Below are 17,893 nucleotides of genomic sequence, written 5' to 3'. Positions count from 1 at the left end.
AAACAGTTGAATGAAATTCTGTACTGTAATGATACAACTTCATCACTCAAGTAAAACTGAGAAAGTACAGGCTCCAAAAAGTTCTACCAGCTGATTCTATGCAAAGCTAGCTGGACTTCAAGTCATATTAATATGAATTGAAGATTATTAAAATATCTAACTTTTATTACCATGGAAAAAACACACAGGATAATGAGCATTGACTTTAACAAACAAATATAATAACAGAGCAGAATACTGTTAATTATTTCAAAGAATTAATTAACTTTAACAAATTTTAGTTTCATATTTGTTAAATAAATAATAGTATGATGAAAGAAGTTATATGTTGCTAATACTAAGAACAACTTTGATCAGATAATTTTTTATTATGCTTTATGAAAACAAACAAACAAAACATACAATATAAAGAGGGGGGTACTAACTTTTGCACATAACTGTAGTTGAGCACTCAATTTTGCTATTGCACCTTGAGCAGTGGGTAGAAGTGGTACAGCTCTAAATTGGTTTCAGTCCAAACTAATGGTAGGATGGAAATTTTATGCTGGTTGTGGCAATTACTGTGGGATCAATAAAGTAGTCTGAATCTTGAATCTTGAGTTACAGGTCATCTCGAGCAAAGTGATCTAAGGGGCTATTCAGTGCCCGGACAAATTATATTTTAAATCTACATCTTATCTCTAGGATATGCTAGCTCTAGAATTTTTTTAGAAGTGCTAATGATCCCTATCCAGTTTGATGCAGATGACATATGGTGCATTAGTAAAATAATCTAGAATAAAAACTCTTAAAATTGTCTTTTTGTTCTTCTCTTAATTATGTTCACATTGTAGGGATTGTACTGTATTAGATTTTTGATGTTTTCTTTGTTTCCTTTTTCTTATTCTTATTATATTATCAAAATCTGTCTAGTAAACATTAGTTATTGATCAGCATTGAATACTAATTATTTATTCATCTTAATAATTGTGTAATTTAACATTACCTTTTAAATCTACTATCAGAAAAGCTTCCTATTCTTTATAATAAGTATATTGAGCAGAGTCGTACAAAGCCATTACTGGCTAGTATTAATTACAACATTTGTTGTTGCGTAACACTTACACTGTCACCACACAGCAAATTTGTATCTTTTAAACAGAAATCACAAGCAAGACTATTCACACAAGGTCACCACAGATAAAGAGGAATTTTCTTTTTTCATTTACATAGTGACAGCACTGGGAAAGAGACCCCATTAATGTGAAAACATGAATAATTGAGTTAGTGAAAGCATTCCCAGGAGAGAAAGGGAGAGCAAGAGAGACAGATCAGCATTGGGAAAAAGCAGGGAACACCACTCCCAAAATGCATGTGCCCGATTTCACACATACACATACTGAGCACAACCACATGAAGCAGGAGAATGTAAAGATAAATATGGCTAAAATTATAACTACAGTATTACAGAAATGATAAGCAAGACAGCAATGAAATGATAGATAGGAGATCTCTCTCTCTCTCTCTCTCTCTATCTATCTATCTATCTATCTCCTCATTACTACTTGCGTTTTTTAAGGTTGTTTTTCTTTTCCGCATTTCCATTGTTTTTCTCTTGGGAATCCATCTGTAGTTATTGCTGTATTTTACTGAACATGTATACCTTCATACAGTATGAACGCCTGTGTATGCATGTTTTGATTTGTGTAGTTATAAATGCTGTAATTTCTGGATGATGTGCATGTGTGTCCCAATGTGGATGCAATCAGTTTTACTGTATGCTTGCTCAAATTCTGTGCGTATGATGTCTATAGGGATTTTTGTGTTCTTACCTGAAGCCTGGAGGAGGGGGGCTGTGTGTGTGTGCGATGCGGTCGTGGTCGGGAGGCAGTGTAATGCCTTAGAGTCTGTCCCTGGGTGGGTAGAGGCTCCATAAGAGAAGCAGGGGATCTGGAGCTGGGGAGGGGGCCTGGGCTGGAGCCGCAGCCGCGGAAGGGAGCCTCTTGTCTGTATAAGCTTCCGTGGCTGGTTGTCTCCTCCTCTGGTGTTTGAGCAGCGATTGAGTGAAGGAGGGGTTGACTGGGAGGAGGAATGAATGATGACCCTCGCACTTGTGATATTGCTGCTGAAGCATCCACAACTCCCACCTCCCCCTTTCTCCACCTCCTCTCCCTCCACCTCCAGTTAAGGGAGGAGGGAGATAGGGAATAGGAAGTGGAGGGAGAGGGTCTTGAGACTGTAACTGACAGGGTAGTTGCTGACAGCAACTGATGGAAGCCACACCTTCCTTCTGCTCCTCCTTCCTCTCCAGCACCTCCTCCCCTTTCTCTCTCTGCTATTCTCTCCCTGGTGTGCTGCTCCCAGTCGGCATCCAGGAGACCTGAGAATTAAACAGTATGAGGATGGAGTCATAATGAAAGATGATGAAAGAGAGGAGGGCGGAGGGAGGAAAGAAGGCAATTCCGAGACAACACATAAGCATCGTTTTTGATAAAATAAGGATGCTTTTAATGAAGTCCAACACAAGCCTCCTACTCCTGGTGTTAGTGTATTGTGTCACTTCCTGTTTCTGCACACTCTGTTGGCTTTCTACTGAAGGGCTGTTCACTGATCATAGCTCCTATTTTACTTAAATAAGTGATTTCTCTGCACAAGGGCTACTACCTGAGGCGTAACATACACTTGTATTATACCATCACCTGGTCTTCTAAGCCATAACTAGCCAACGTTCACTAGTTCAAAATTTACGCTGTCCTAGCTCAGCTAACTTTGCTGTTAGCAATGGCTTCACTGTCTCCCTCTGTCTCTCACTTGCTCAGTGTGTCTCATGTTAAGTTTTACCTTTCCTTTAGCGAGAATAGTATCTGTAACAAGTGTAAGGTTTTCGCAGCTTTGGACGCGAGGCTCATATAATTATAAGTGCGGCTCCACACCATGGAAAATAATCCAGCTAATCAGCCCCCGGTAGCTGGTGCGGACCGACCTAGCAAAGCCCCTGTTAGCTGTCCCGAGGCAGTTCCCGAGCAGCCGGGAAGCCAGTCTGGCTGGGTGACGGTTCATAAGAGATCTAATGGTAAACAGATGCCCGAGGTTCATCACTAGTCAGTTGATGTTTCCAATCGATTTTCCCAACTCAGCGACACACCCGCTGAGAAACCCACTCTGATAATTGGCAGTTCTATATTTAGAAACGTGAAGTTAGAGACTCCAGTGGATTTAGTCAAATGTATTCCTGGGGCCAAACTGGGCAACATTGAATCATATTTGAAACTCCTGGCTAAAGATAAAAGTAAATACAGTAAGATTATTATTCACACAGTCACTAAAATTAACGCTCAATTGGTGTGTAACTTTGCCAAAACAATGTCAGACTCAGTTTTCTCTGGACCCCAGCCAAACCTGCCCAATGACAACATGTACAGCTACATATCATCATTCAACTGCCTGCTGTCTAGGTGGTGTCTAGCAAATAATATGGCCTACATAGATAATTGGAAACCTTTTTGGGGAAAACCTAGGCTGATTAGAAGAGATGAAATCCATACTACTTTAGATGGTGCAGCTCTATTATCAAGAAATATGGCTGGTTTCATTAGAAACCCAAAGGTCTAGAGAAAAACAATCCAGAGTTGAGCCTAGGATGCAGCTGTTATTATTGTAGCTATTAGGGAAAGAAATCCCCCAAATCCTACAGACAGATCTTTATGTACAACAGTGCTATAATCATCAATAAGGCCCCAATCCCTATTAAATTGCTTTTTACCCATACACCTCACTGAGTTAACTTCAACTATAACTTCAACAAAATTAAAAACATTTCTGTTAGACCCCATCCCGACTAGACTGCTCAAGGATGCTTTACCCTTAATAGACAGCTTTTATATATCAGTAATCCATCTCTAGAAACTGGCTATGTACAAAAGGCCTATAAAGTCTCATATATAAAATCAACTTAAAAAAGTTGACTTAAAAAAGTTGAAAAAGTAGAAAAGTTGACTACTTAAAACATCTTGTCTTGATTCAGGCATTCTAGCCAATTAAAAACCAATATCCAACCGCCCCTTTATTTTTAAAATCCTTGAAAAAGTGGTGGCAAAGCAATAATGCAAACACCTTTACACGAATAATTTGTTTCAAGACTTTCAGTTAGGATTTACAATGCATCACAGTACAAAAACAGAACTGGTAAAAGTCACCAATGATCTCCTCTTGGCCTCAGATAATGGACAAAATCTTTATACTTGGTCTGTTAGATCTTAGTGCCGCAATTGACTCCATTGATAACAACATTTTATTACTGAGACTGGAACATGTAATTGGGATTAAAGAACCTGCATTATGTTGGTTTAAATCTTTTTTTATCAGATAAATTCCAATTTGTTAATGTTAATGATGAATCTTCCATGGACACAAAAGTTAGTTCCACATGGTAATTTGGTACTTGTAATAAGATCATCTTTCTGTCAAAAAGAACGTGGGTGGGGTGTCTTTTTCTCATCTTCCCTCATCCATTTTCTCCCATCTTATCTCTCTCATGGTGAAAGTCATTGATGTGAAAGTAAACAGACCATGTTCCAATTAGCCAAACAGTGGCTTATGTCTGCCACATAATGGTTCATCATGGGGGGGGCACACATGAAGAATTTACTGGGTATATTACCCTATAAAAGGTTAGATTTATACTTGAGCTACCATGTAAATTAGAACATGGGGATGGTTAACCTGGTTAAAAATGGTTAAAAGCATGTGGCCAGGTCACTTGAATGTCATTAGGACAAATTTCTTCCAAAGTTTCCTTTAGTGGTCAAACCAAAACCCAGACTTAAGCCTGATAGAACATCTAGAGACAGACCTAAAGATGACAGTTTACAGACAATTCTATTCAGTCTGATAGAGCTTAAGAGGATCTGTCAAGAAGAATAGGATAAACCACCTAAGTGCAAGTGTCAGAAGCTTGTAGAGACTTACCCAAGAAGATTTGGATCTAAAACAGCTAACATCTACAGCAGGGGTCACCAACCTTTTTGAAACTGAGAGCTATTTCTCGGGTACCAATTAATGCGAAGGGATACCAGTTTAATACGCACTTTTGAAATCACAAATTTGCTCAATTTACTGTTAATTATATGTTATTAATAATTAATTAAATTAATGATATTCATCTATGTGAAGACACAGATAATGTTAATGATTTCTCACAATACGTATCAAATGTGATTTAAAAAAGAATAACAACAAAAAAATTAGATGCAGCTCATTGGTAAGTGGTGCTATGGCGAGCTTTTAGAACAGGCCTGCAGGCTACTAATGTGGTCCTTGTGGTCTACCTGGTGCCCAAGGGTACCATGTTGGTGACCCCTGATCTACAGACTGATAACTGATTTTAAGCAGCAAAATAAGTAGCAAAATTTAAAAAAAGGATTTTCAGATTGTTACCATGAGTTATAGTGTGTAGATCGGTGGGCAAAATTGCACTTTATTTGATGAACTATATATTAAGGGCGGCTGTAGCTCAGTCGATAAAGGCAAGCGTCCACGGACGATGGGGTGAGTCGTTCAATCCCTGGCCCTGACTATATGTTGAAGTGTCCCTGGGCAAGACACTTAACCCCCTAGCAGCCTATTCCCCTCCCCAGCTGTGCAGTGCCGGTCCAAGCCCGGTAGAAATTGGGGAGGGTTGCGTCAGGAAGGGCATCCAGGGTAAAAACTGTGCCAAATCAACATGCTGATGATGATCCGCTGTGGCAACCCTGAACTCACGGGATAAGCCAAAAGGACAAAAAAAAAAAAAAAAAGTGAAGGGGTCTGAATATTTTCTAAAGGAACTGGATAGATGGATGCATTCCTTGATACTTTAAACTTTAACTCCCCTAAATTTCAAAGGAGAGGGAATATTGGTACGTTTGTAAATGAATTGAAAGAAACCGAAAAAGAAAATATATTACATCACTTAGTAACAGCAAATGTGTCTTACTCTTAACTGAAGGGGCAGGCCTCAGACTCTTGGAGTTGAAACTATTTCTCCAGAATGCTGGACTGTACTGTAGTAAAAAGAAGAACAGGCATGGAAACTTGAGCACAATGAATGATATAATAATAGAAATGTTAATAAAGTGATTGAAGGGTTTGTGTCGCTTACGTCATCAGTTGGGAAGTTGCTGTTACCAGCACAGAGTTCTGGGTTACTGATTTTCGGAGCATTGCATGCATTTTCTTTAATAAGGCAATCCTGAAAATTTAAATAAAAGACATCAGTAATGAGTGCAACATATTGAGCACTCAGGTTTTACGTGTCTAAAAGCTCAGCCGAAGGATATGGTCTCGTTTCCTGTCCTAAAAAGTGATTTAGATATTATTTTCCCTCTGAAAAGACAGCTACAGATAGCTTTTAACAGTACTCCTGCCAAATGTCTTGTATTTTTATATTAGGAAATTTGCAGTTTATTTGTAATTTGTAACAAATTACACATTTGTATATCCTTTATTATCAAAGCTAAATGTACTAAATTTCTATCCAATAGAGGTGCTCTTCAGTAGTAACTGGACTTTCTTGTGGTTTTTCTGACAACTCTGTCAAGCCGTTTGGAAGTTTAAAACTTTGATGATAACCTGGGAGTTGTTTCACTCATCTTGTTTCGTCTCATGTGTTTCGTCATTGACACATGAGTGTGAAGGGCTGTAGAACTGCCTGGGGAGTGATGGAAGAACTATAAAACAAGTGGTATTGTATTCCAGCTCCTCTGTTGAGAGAGGGTTGTTCTAGTCTAAAATAAAAGGCCTTCGTTAATCCATGCTCTTAGTTTTAAGGAGCTGGCTTTAAGTGGATGTTGCTTCAACGTACAAATCTGTACATTGCTTACAACACTTTGCTTATGTCTGGTTGTTATGTCCTTAGGATGGACAAACTTCTGCGTCAATGTGTTACTGGGATTCATATAGACATGGATGTGGTGTTAAAAATTACGTTTTTGCATCTGTTTTTTATGTCTAGTCTGTGAGCTGTGGAAGAACAGGTTGGATCTTTTTGTGAATTTGACAAAGGCCCAGTTTGGGCAAGCACAAGTTTTGGGTGCTTCCCTGATGTGTTTGTGTTTGTTCTCCTAACCCTCCACTCTTATACATATGTTTTCAGGCTAGTTGTGTTCTGATCATTCAAATACTGATCTCTCTATTTGGGAAATGAGCATTCTGGATCAATTAATGCTGCATTTATTTGATCTTCGTTAAGAAGGCTGTGCTAAGTATAAATAATGTAGTATAAGTGATAGGGAGTGTAAATTACGTAAATTACCAATGTTTGCTCTTATACCATTAGTGTTAGGTGGTATGGTAATGGTAAAAAAATTCCATCAGGTTGGCAGTCAGCTGAAGTGGCATTATAAGGGAAAAGCACGACAAGCATTGTCTGGGAAAGGTCCCAGAGGACCCCAGAGGAGTAATTTACCTGTTGGTAATTACTTTTTTTTTTGGACAGTTAAATTACATTTTAAGAAAGTTACTTTTTACTTTGCTTTAAAATTTTACACGTGTAATGTTACGTGCATGTACTTGTAATTACTTAGTACTCTTTGGACCTCTGCTTTTAAGACACTTATAATGCAGTTCTTTCATTGTGGTTCATTGTGGTTTTCACAATAATTCACACTATAACTCCAACAATACATATACAATATAAGCCAGGTGGAAAAACAACCCCCAGGGTCACCTGGGTGTCAGTAACCTAATAACGGAGTTTATAAACCTGCCGCTCTCAGCCAGTTGGTCAGAACTGATGATGCATTTAAAATTAGAGGTCCTCTAGAACCACAACTGTGGGGCAACTGTGGCGCAGGAACGTAGAGTGGTTGTCCAATCTCACAGTTGTTGGTTCAATCCCCAGCTCCTCCGGTCACATGTCGACACTGAACCCCAACTTAGTTGCTCCTGGTGAGCATTGGCCAGCTGCATAGCAGCTCACCCATTGGTGTGTGAGTGTGTTTGTGTGGTTGTGAGTGTGGATGGGTGAATGAGAAGCAGTGTAAAGTGCTTTAAGTGCCGATAGGTAGAAAAGAGCTATATAAGTGCAGACCATTTACAAGAATGTCCAGTTGCTACTGAACGTCACCATTGGGATAACCCCCATGATAAGGATGACAGAGAATCTTTAAAGGCAAACTGATTTATGTGGTCACTTGTGGTCTGCTTGAGTTTGGTTTGGATACAACTCAATCCAGCGTCTGCAAAACGTGTTAGACTGCCATATCCAGGCACCTTAAAAACTTTCCGATGAACCAGAACAAGAACACTAGGAAAGTTCCACTTTTCCCTTCGGACATGTTGCCGACTTCCACGGTGCTACGTAGTAAACAATGTTCTGCTGGAAACTGGAGTCATTTGTGTAGTATACTAATATGCTATCATGCTGTCACATGTGGTGAACAGTGGCTGCAAGTTGATTTACGTAAACACTGAGGACTACAACAAATCTATTTAAAAACATTCTTTAGTGGATAGGGTGTAACTCAAACTCTATCCTTGGGTAAAAAGAATTTAACATGGGGAGTGCAACGAATTAGTTTAAATCTGATTTCGGGCCCAGAAATAGTCCAGAATCTTAAATTTTTCTTCTTTGTTTTACATGTCAAAACTTATGTTTCTTAATTCTCAAAATGTGTTTTTTTCTAAGTTTTACATGAAAGATATTACAGACTGTCGATGTGGTCTTTTGACCACTGTAGGGACTGGTTGTATATTTATAAAAATGCAATACGCACCACTTTGTCCTGAGCCATTGTCAAATCCTCATGGACCTGTTCTATGATGGTTTCAGCAAGAGAGACACTCAGTGTTTGCTTCAGCTCACTAGATTAAAAGATGATGAAAAGACAGAACAGCAGGGGAAATACAGTTTGATTGGAATAGTCTTAAGAATAAAGACAGCAGCCATAATACAGACAGTCAATACAGAATGTGAAGATACATTTATGTCATGTTGACATGGGCACCATCTTGTGATGTATGCAAATTGTTCACCTGTTCCTGCCCACAGTGTTTAAAATAGGTTACCTGCATATCTCTTGTTTTGCTAAAAAAAATTGTTGATGGGAAAAGGTAATCTGTAAGAAAAGGTCCCTACCTGGGTAAATAAATTGCAATAGCAAGCAATGCATTTTGTAAGAAATAATAATGGTACATACATTACTGTTTTCTGGTGGAACTGTGTAAAACCTGCTAATTTGAGTGCATTCATAGGAGAGTAAGGCAGCAATTCTTTACTAACCTACTTTGGCAGCACCACTAACCTACCATGGAGTCTATTGAGAATCATGACAGAAGGTTAAACCGGAACCCTCATCCCACCAACAGCCCTTATGTCTGATTTCTATTCGCTATTATTTACAATGATATTCATCCAAAATTAAAATCAATGGTATTGTTGCAGTGTACTGTGCACATTGTTGCTCAGAAATGTGCATACACTTAAAACATGACAGTCATGTGATTTTTAAGCATTTGTATGACACTGCTAATTCCAGTCAGTTATGGTACTGACTGCAAGAGAGATCATATTTCACCTTCACTAGCTTCTCTCCATTCTCTCAATAAAATGAAGAATAGAATTTAAAACCCTGCTTCTTACATATAAAGCTCTAAACGGTCAAGCTACATCATATATAAGGCCTCATTATACCATATCATCCCAGTAGACCACTTCGATCTCAGAATGCAGGCCTACTTGTGATTCTGAGAATTTCCAACAGTAGAATGGGAGGCAAAGCCTTTAGCTACCACGTTCCTCTCCTATGGAACCAGCTCCCAGTTCAGATTCGGGAAACAGACATCCTCTCTATTTTTAAGTCTAGGCTTAAAACCTTTCTTTTTGATAATATTGTTAGTTAAAGTTATGCTGCTATAGTCTTAGACTGCTGGGGGACCCACCCCCCGAGCTCCTTTCCTCCTCTTGTCCCCCTCTCCTCTCCCACCACAATTGTCACCACTGTATGACATTAACTTTATGTGTTCTTTCTCCCGTAGTTGATTTTCTGCTTCTCTTTCTCCCTCTCTCTGTCCCTTTCTGCAGGTTTTCCCGGCTTTGGAGCAATGTGTGTGAGGTTGAATTTGGAAGAAAGTAACTAGAGTGGGAAATTAAAATATATAATTATAAGGGCCGAAATATATTAACAATAGTAACTGAGAAGAAGAGGAGTGGTTGCTAAGCAATGTTAGTTGAAAGGCACGGTAAGCAGTTTCTGGGGGGACGGAAAAACAAACATGTTTGCTTACATACCAGTAAGTATTTTTTGTAAAGTACTGACATGTATTTGGTTAACTAACTATTTTGGTTACAACATGTTTGGGTTTTTGTTATCAGTATTTGTATGACATGTAGTGTAAAACACAAAGAGTAGTTTATCACAGTCAACATGGTATGCTAACTAGCCATGTGCATTTGGAGTGATTTGTGAGTGTACATGACATTGTATGTCTTCTAAACTTATGTAAAATCTGTAACATGGCGTTAGAGAGCCTATACGTTTTGTGGCATTGTCACATTCTATTTTTCCTTTCATTTTCTTTTCTAAGGTTTTCAAACTCTCAGTTTTGAGTGTGTTTTTAACACTAGAAAACTTCAATTAACAAGGCAAAAGCAGAAGAAACTGAGTTATTCCTGCATCTACTGTGTTTGGCTTATGCCTTTTTCAAGTTTGGGTAGTTGTTGAAGCAGAGACGCCAGAAAACTTGACATCTGAAAACCACATGCGTGGCAGTGGGACGTGAAGTGAAAAGGCTTCAGGAGGACCAAGAAGAGAAATACTGTTGATGCAGAGAGAATAAAGAGACAATTAAGACCATAAAAACAATTAAACCTTACAAATGTGGCAGAGGACACTGCTTGGACAACATTGGACAACCTTAAAAGAGAACGGACTACAGCAGAGCTGTAGAGAGCTGGTTTACAAGACAAGTCAACTATCTCATCAAGAGAGCAAGAGATATAAACAAGTGAGAAGTTTAGATAAGAAGTTAAAGAAGTTTGCAAGGGTCATTGTAGCTAATGATGAGTACAGAACTGGTTTGCTGGTAGACATGAAGTCTGTACTGAGGTACAGCTAAATGATCCACTCAAGTTTGAGTTTAAAAAGGTCTCCATCAAATGTGAATTAATATTTCATGAGGTGAAAAAGTCTGTTCAAGCCCACCTCTGGGCAAACTATGGGCTAGCAGAAATGACGGCTGCTTTGGAGGAAGCAGTAAGAGCCTGTGAATATGTTTACTCCATTGTAGTACACAGTGTTAACTTTGAAGCCTATGCATTTAACACTTCTGGAGAAGCTGATTACGGAATATGTGGAAACCCTTTCAAACTGGAAACCATGGATTCCCCACACAGAGAGAACTGACTTCCAGTAGTCTTACCTAAGGAATTAAAGGCAGCTAAATACAAGCTCAAAGCAAGTTTGCAAGAGCAGAAGATTCAAAGGTTACAGATAAAGAGCACACAGGTAACAAAGTAAAGCCAGCTGTGCACATCACACCAGTTGTGATGATCAAACCTACAAAACTACCTACATTCAGTGGCAATAAAAGAGATTTTTACTGCTGGAAGAAAGACTGAGAAAGTTTGTAGAGGCATGGAGAACCAACTGGATCAGTGGAGCTAAAAAAGATTCAACTCCTTGACTGTGTGGATCATCAATGGATTGAGACTGTCCAACTATAGTACAGCTGATGATATGTTCAGAGTATTGAAGAACAGGTATAAGACAACAATTGATATGGAAATAGTAGAAGAACTGAAAATGTGTCCTCCTGTAAAGGAAAATCAACCCAGGAAGGTAATCGATCTAATCCAGACTGTGGAGAAGACTCTGAGAGACCTCACAGATCTTGGAAACATTGGTGCCATACCAAATTCACTGCTAATCAATTCCTTATAAAGCAAGCTACCTGAATTTGTTAAGAAAGAGTGGCTTGTTTTCTTGATCGACTCCAGCCATGGTGTCACGTCTGCCAACCATTTTGATGCACTTTTGAAATTCCTGAAAAAACAGGAAACTGAATTTGACAGACTTAAGCAGACTTAACAATATCAGACCCCCTCATTTCTTTCTCTGTCCAAGAGGAGAATACAAGAAAGACAATGGTGAGAGACTACAGAGAGGTGGTAGACCGCAAAACTCTCCTATGGGTGAGCCCTCTTGGCAAGACTGGGGGTAGTGCACATCCTGACTTGTTTGAACAGGTACATGTGAGTCTAAAACACACTTTGCTCATTTGATGAGAACAGCTGCAGAGAGGTATGAAGAGCTTACCAAGGACCTTAAGAGCCCAATCAATATAAAGACACCAGAGATGCACCAGAACACCAAAGTGGAGACCAGGTTTACAGCTGCTAGCAAATGGGAGTTCCTGGATGAAAGGAGATGACTCTAGCAGAGGAGAGAGAGCTTGAAGACATAAAGAATGGACTTATGTCACAGAAGATGCTCACTGTAAGTCTCCTCACTGGGAGGCAAGATATCCTTGGATAGAGGACCTAACCTCTCTTCCCAACAATAGGAGTGGTGTAGAGGCCACTTTTCTGAGAACTGAAAGACAGCTCAAGAGAGAGCTACAATAGTATGCTGCCTATACAGAGTAGGTGCGTGAGATGTTGGAGCTTGTGTCAGCAAATAAGCTTACAAAGGAGATGATTAAAAACTGGACAGGGCCAGTATGGTATGTCAGTCTGTTGGTAGCACCCAACCCCCATTTAGTGATGACTTTAGAACATCTGGTAACAGGATAGAGGACAGGTGAGTAACAGGTGTGGGAAATATACTAATCACACTTGAAACCAGTTAAAATGGAGAAAGGTTGACTCAACCTTTGACAAAAAAAGTTGACTCAAAACATGGACAATCTCAAGGCTACTTTCCATCTGCAGTGATCTTAATGTACCTGTGTCCACTGTGCATAATATCATCCAGAGGTTTACAACCCATGCCACTGTAGGTAACCTCCCTTGATGGAGAATTACAATGAAGGAATGGTCGAATGGTGGATAAAGAACCCCGATTAACTTCCAAACAAATTCAAGCTGATCTGCAGACACAGCAGCTCGCACTATCCATCACCATCTGAATGAAAAGGGAGACTATGGCAAGAGACCCAGGAGGACACCACTGCTGACACAAAGGCATCAGAGCAAGACTGGAGTTTGCCAAAACTTAGGTGACAAAACCATAATCCTTCTGGGAAAACATACTGTGGACAGATGAGACAAAAGTAGAGCTTTTTTTGGTAAAGGACATTGTGGCACTGTTTACAGAAAAAGAAATGAGCCATTTTGGCCATGATTGTATAAGGAATATATAAAACTCTCTATGGTTGAAGGAACGACATTTGCACCTCCACAAGTTCCTCTGGAGAGACAGCGAGGATGAGGAGAAGAAGAAGAGTGAAGAAGAGTATGCCATTACCACAGTCAACATTGATGACCGTCCTACTGGGTTTATAGCACAGTTAGCAATGCAGAAAACTACTCAGCTGCAAATGTTTTCTGATCTACTTGAGGGACGACCAGTCTTGGAGGAGGACTCCTATTTGGATTATATACTCACATCCCACAACAGCAAATAAAGAATGGACGTTCACAGAAGAGTTTGAGAAAATACTCAAAGCTGGTGGGTTTTCTCTCAAACTGTGGGTCCGGTCAGGGCAAAGTGGAGGTCAGAAAGCACAGCTAATAACCTTAAAACAAGAAAGTCAGCAGAGAAGCAAAGCTATGATACTCCCAAACCAAATGAAAGATGAAGATAGCATGGCCTCAGGTATTTAGTATCTGGTTGAGGAAAATAAGCTCTATATGATGACCTCAATCAAATTTTCACAGAGAAAAGGAAAGAAATTGACAAGCCAAAACCTGCGATGAGAAGAGGTAAAACCAGACACCAAACCCACTGACTAGAAGGGAACTGCTGAGCCAAGTAGTGGGTCTCTATGACCCAATAGGTTTTGCAACACCTGCCAAGCAGAAAGGAGCTATTATTGTCAGGAAAGCCTTTCAGGAAGGTGTGAAAAGAGGACTGGCCCAAGACACATGGTATAAGCCACTCTCAGAAGGTCTGCGAGAGGAGGCCATCAAACTATTTGAGGAATGTGCTGAGCTTGGCCAGGTAAAATTCCACAGAGGTCTTTCCCCAACTGCATGGCAGGGAAAACCATAGGGAATAACATTCTCATATGGGAGTGACAAGACATACGAAACAGTCATGTACCTAAGGTGTGAAACACATAGAAGCACAATTATAAGATTAGTTGAGTCCAAGGCAAAGCTAACACCACTAGACCAAAAAGGCAATACAGTCAAGGCCGAGCTTTGTGATGCAGTGCTGCAGTGGACTCCACAGTGCTGGGAGCAATTCAGCAAGATACTGTAGCTATAGCTACCACACCTTTTTTTGCCAACAGAGTTTGAGAGGACCAGAAGGCTGGTGGTGGATTCCAGGGGATCTTAACATTGCTGAACACGAGGAGCAGCACCTAAAGACCTTAGGGAGGAGACTGCATGGCAAAGAAGACCAGAGTAAATATGGCCAGTTGACAAGTGGCCAATAAAGTCTGCAAGTAAGGTTGTAGCTGATGCCAGAGATCCTGATGAAATGGGCATTGTGAGAGACATGAATGTCTGGATATTCCCAAGCTCTCAGTATTTAAACCAGCACATAAGGATCCTACAAGGAAAGACATCAAAACTACCAAGAGCATTTCAAAGATTCCTGCTACAATTCTTCATAGAGATGTCAGGTGACTGGTTGTTTTAATTCCTGTAGAAGAGCAATAAAAGGGTATGATCTCCTTGGGTAAATAACCAGGAGCTCAAGTGGGAAGTGAGGGGTTGAATTTGGATAAAAGTAACTAGAGTGGGAAATTAAAATACATAATTACAATGGTCAAAATATATTAAAAATAGTAACTAAGAAGAGGAGGAGTGGTTGCTAAGCAACGTTAGTTGAAAGGCACTGTTAGTTGAAAGATATGGTAAACAGTTTCTGGGTAGACGAAAAAAAAATTAGTGCAGTATAGGGTCATCTGGCTGCAGCAGAGTGCAGATGTAGACCGAAGTTGTAGGTTAAATTTAATCTGAAAGCATTGAAAAGTCTCTGTTTCAACCAGGAAAAGAAAGGGATGCTTCATCAGTGTGATTAACCATAAAGGGATGTCACTGGTATGTAAGCTGATTTTATGTTAGAAAACTCATTGTGTAAGCTACTGATATGTATTTGGTTAACTAACTAATTTTGGTTACAACATGTTTGAGTTTGTGTTATCAGTATTTGTATAGAGTAAAACATAAAGGTTAGTTTATCGCATTGTCAACATGGTATGCTAATTAGCCATGTGCATGTGGAATGATTTGTACGGAGTGTACATGACACTTTACTTCTTTCAAACTTATGTTGAATCTGTAACAGTGTGGCATAAAGAGCCTATAATTTTGGTGGCTATAATATAATGTATTTTGTTTTGTTTGTATTTGTCTTTTCATTTTCTTTTGTAAGGTTTCCAACCTGTTTCAGTTTTGAGGCCATTTTGTTACTGAAGAAAGCTTCAATAAACACAAGCTTCTTTTCTATCTCCCCTTTCCACTCACCCCAACCGGTCAAGGCTGATGGCTGCCCACCCTGAGCCTTCCACTGTGGCCAACGGCTTGGCTCAAGGGTGGAATTGTTGGGTTTTCTCTATACATCTTTATAGTCTAAACTTTATTCCGCAAAGTGCCTTGAGATGACTTTGTGACTTGGCACTGTATCAATAAAGCTGAATTGAATTGAACACTGAATCTTAAATGATCTCAGTTTTAAACAATAGACTACACATACACACTCTCAGATTACTAATTTAGTGGGCTCACTGTCTACACTTTGGTAAGTTTTACATCTTTAGAGACTGTTCCAAAATCCAATCGTTGAAGCCTGACCCAAGTCTTTAGCTGACCACATGGACAAAGAAACAGGCTTCTGGAGGAAAGTTCCATAGTTAGGTAAAACAAGATTGAGTTTTTTGGCTACAATTACCAGAGGAATGTTTAGAGAGGTAAACGTGGGTATTCAAACACAAGAACACTGTACCTGCTCCCAGGCACAGTAGTGCTAGCAAGATGTTGTGAGGCTGGTTAGTTGCCAGTGGACCTGGTGCATTGTACAGAGTGGATGGAATAATAATGAAGGAAGACTACTCAAGGTTGTTTAGCATCTCTTGTCTATAGGCCAACCATAATTTGGAGCAGCCCAATATAGTAGACACAAATTATTTTTTTGTCCATAATCTATGTTCTGGTTGGCTTTGCTTAGGTGGATTATGTTAGATGAGAAAGCAGTCAGTGGGAGATCCAAGAATCAACCTAATCTCCTGTATAAAGCCGGGAGTTGGAGATGCAGGGCATCTTTTTATAAGTCATAACATTCAGAAATATCTTACAGTGTCTAAAGCAGTTATACAGTGTAAATGAGATTCATTAACCAGATTGAAATAACACAATCTTACTAAAATGTTTTTACCATAGTCTGTTGATAATGATCTTCCCTGTGTTCTCCACGAGAGTACTTCTCAGGAATGTCTGTGTCAGTTTGCTTTTTTTGGATACACACTCTGACAGACATTCACACACACTTGACCGCTGCACCACCCTTGGGCACACTGCCTCTGCACACCTCATCAGATCTTGAGCCATCTCCTATAACACAAAGGCTTAAATTTGAGCATGACCAAAACTGAGCATAGTTATGTATGTGAAAAGACTGTGACTTGCAAGAAAGCTTGAAGTGCATTCTACACAGCACCCATTAAAATGTTTTATTTTGTTACCTTAGACTATCCAGTGGATATAAGGTTTAATTGGAACATAATTCTGTATTCAGAATTGTATTTAGTGCCAAGTTTCATGCATAAACCATCTTCCATTACCACAGAATCAGGTGTAATCACGGGTAAACTGAGTTAGACATAAAAGCTCAAATATTTTGTCAGCCCAATCAGTATACCTAAAGATATGCTTCATTCTAACTTCATAGTGTTTTAGTTGAATTACTAAACTTACTTTACAGGCCTGGAAATACATTTATACAAATAAAAACATTATTCTTTATAATTATGTATTAATAATACATCACTTGCAGTATTCACGTGCCTTGAATTTTTGGACATTCACTGTACTGTAAATTTACTTTTAAATGAAAAAATAGTAGTGCCCATAGTAATGTAAAAACATTCTCTCTTGGAACTTATAATCAATATTGATGTATGTTTATGAAAAATTGTTACTTCCCTACTATACTATAGTTTTTTCTTGAAAATGTAAATAAATAAGCTGATCAATATTAAAATTAGCAATTAATATGTTTCCATGTCCAGTATCAATCACGAAAGAGTTTCTTGAGAATATCTAGAAATAAAAAAATAATTACTTTTGTAAAATTATGGGGATTGTGTTCTTGGGATGGAGCCAGATGTAAACATTTGGGGCTCAATCAGACCCCTCAGCCTGCCAAGTGTAATGTCAATGTAAAATAATGTCATATCTATACAATATTATTCCCTGTAGATTGATATTGTCATTTATTTTATTAGAACATCCAGCTCAAAAGGCAGACTTTTTTACTGATTTGTTAGAATAAATATACGGAGCCAGCACAGTGATATTCCTTTGGCCACGACCTATTACAGACTTGTTAAAAATTGCTGATCTAACTTTAAATCTAACAAAAAATGAAATGCAGATGCACATGAAAGCAGCTTATTAGCTATGATATAAAAAAAGCATATCCTCCAATCATTAGCACTGGCAGACAGGCTATCCAACTTCAACTTTACCATGGTAAAACCACAAGCCTCCTGTCTTTATTGCTACATGAATTAATAAGTCATTGCCACAGGGTATTTTTTTTTTCTA

At 39.0% G+C, this 17,893-nt stretch overlaps 2 protein-coding genes across 7 annotated transcripts in view; one reads left to right on the top strand and one right to left on the bottom strand.

The window, feature by feature from the left end:
- Positions 1–17,893, bottom strand: part of carmil2 (capping protein regulator and myosin 1 linker 2) — a 75,921-nt gene that overhangs the window by 26,632 nt on the left and 31,396 nt on the right. For all 6 annotated transcript variants that reach the window (XR_010914119.1, XM_067500545.1, XM_067500544.1 and 3 more), the window contains 5 exons: positions 16,503–16,678; positions 8,733–8,820; positions 6,119–6,208; positions 5,954–6,020; positions 1,812–2,359 (listed from right to left, as the gene is read on the bottom strand). Coding sequence is in view for 5 of the 6 variants with exons in the window: in XM_067500545.1 (XP_067356646.1) it covers positions 1,812–2,359; positions 5,954–6,020; positions 6,119–6,208; positions 8,733–8,820; positions 16,503–16,678 (969 nt within the window). In the remaining variant the exon portion in view is untranslated. The remainder of the gene's footprint in view (positions 1–1,811; positions 2,360–5,953; positions 6,021–6,118; positions 6,209–8,732; positions 8,821–16,502; positions 16,679–17,893) is intronic.
- On the top strand, positions 2,914–3,591 carry LOC137125120 (uncharacterized). Its single transcript, XM_067500107.1, has 2 exons — positions 2,914–3,027; positions 3,082–3,591. The coding sequence occupies exons 1-2, from the start codon at positions 2,914–2,916 to the stop codon at positions 3,589–3,591; spliced, it is 624 nt and encodes a 207-aa protein (XP_067356208.1).

This window comes from Channa argus, chromosome 4 (genome assembly GCF_033026475.1).
Source record: "Channa argus isolate prfri chromosome 4, Channa argus male v1.0, whole genome shotgun sequence".
NCBI lineage: Eukaryota > Metazoa > Chordata > Actinopteri > Anabantiformes > Channidae > Channa > Channa argus.
The sequence above is the reverse complement of the archived record's forward strand: the minus strand, read 5'-3'. Positions and strand labels throughout refer to the sequence as shown.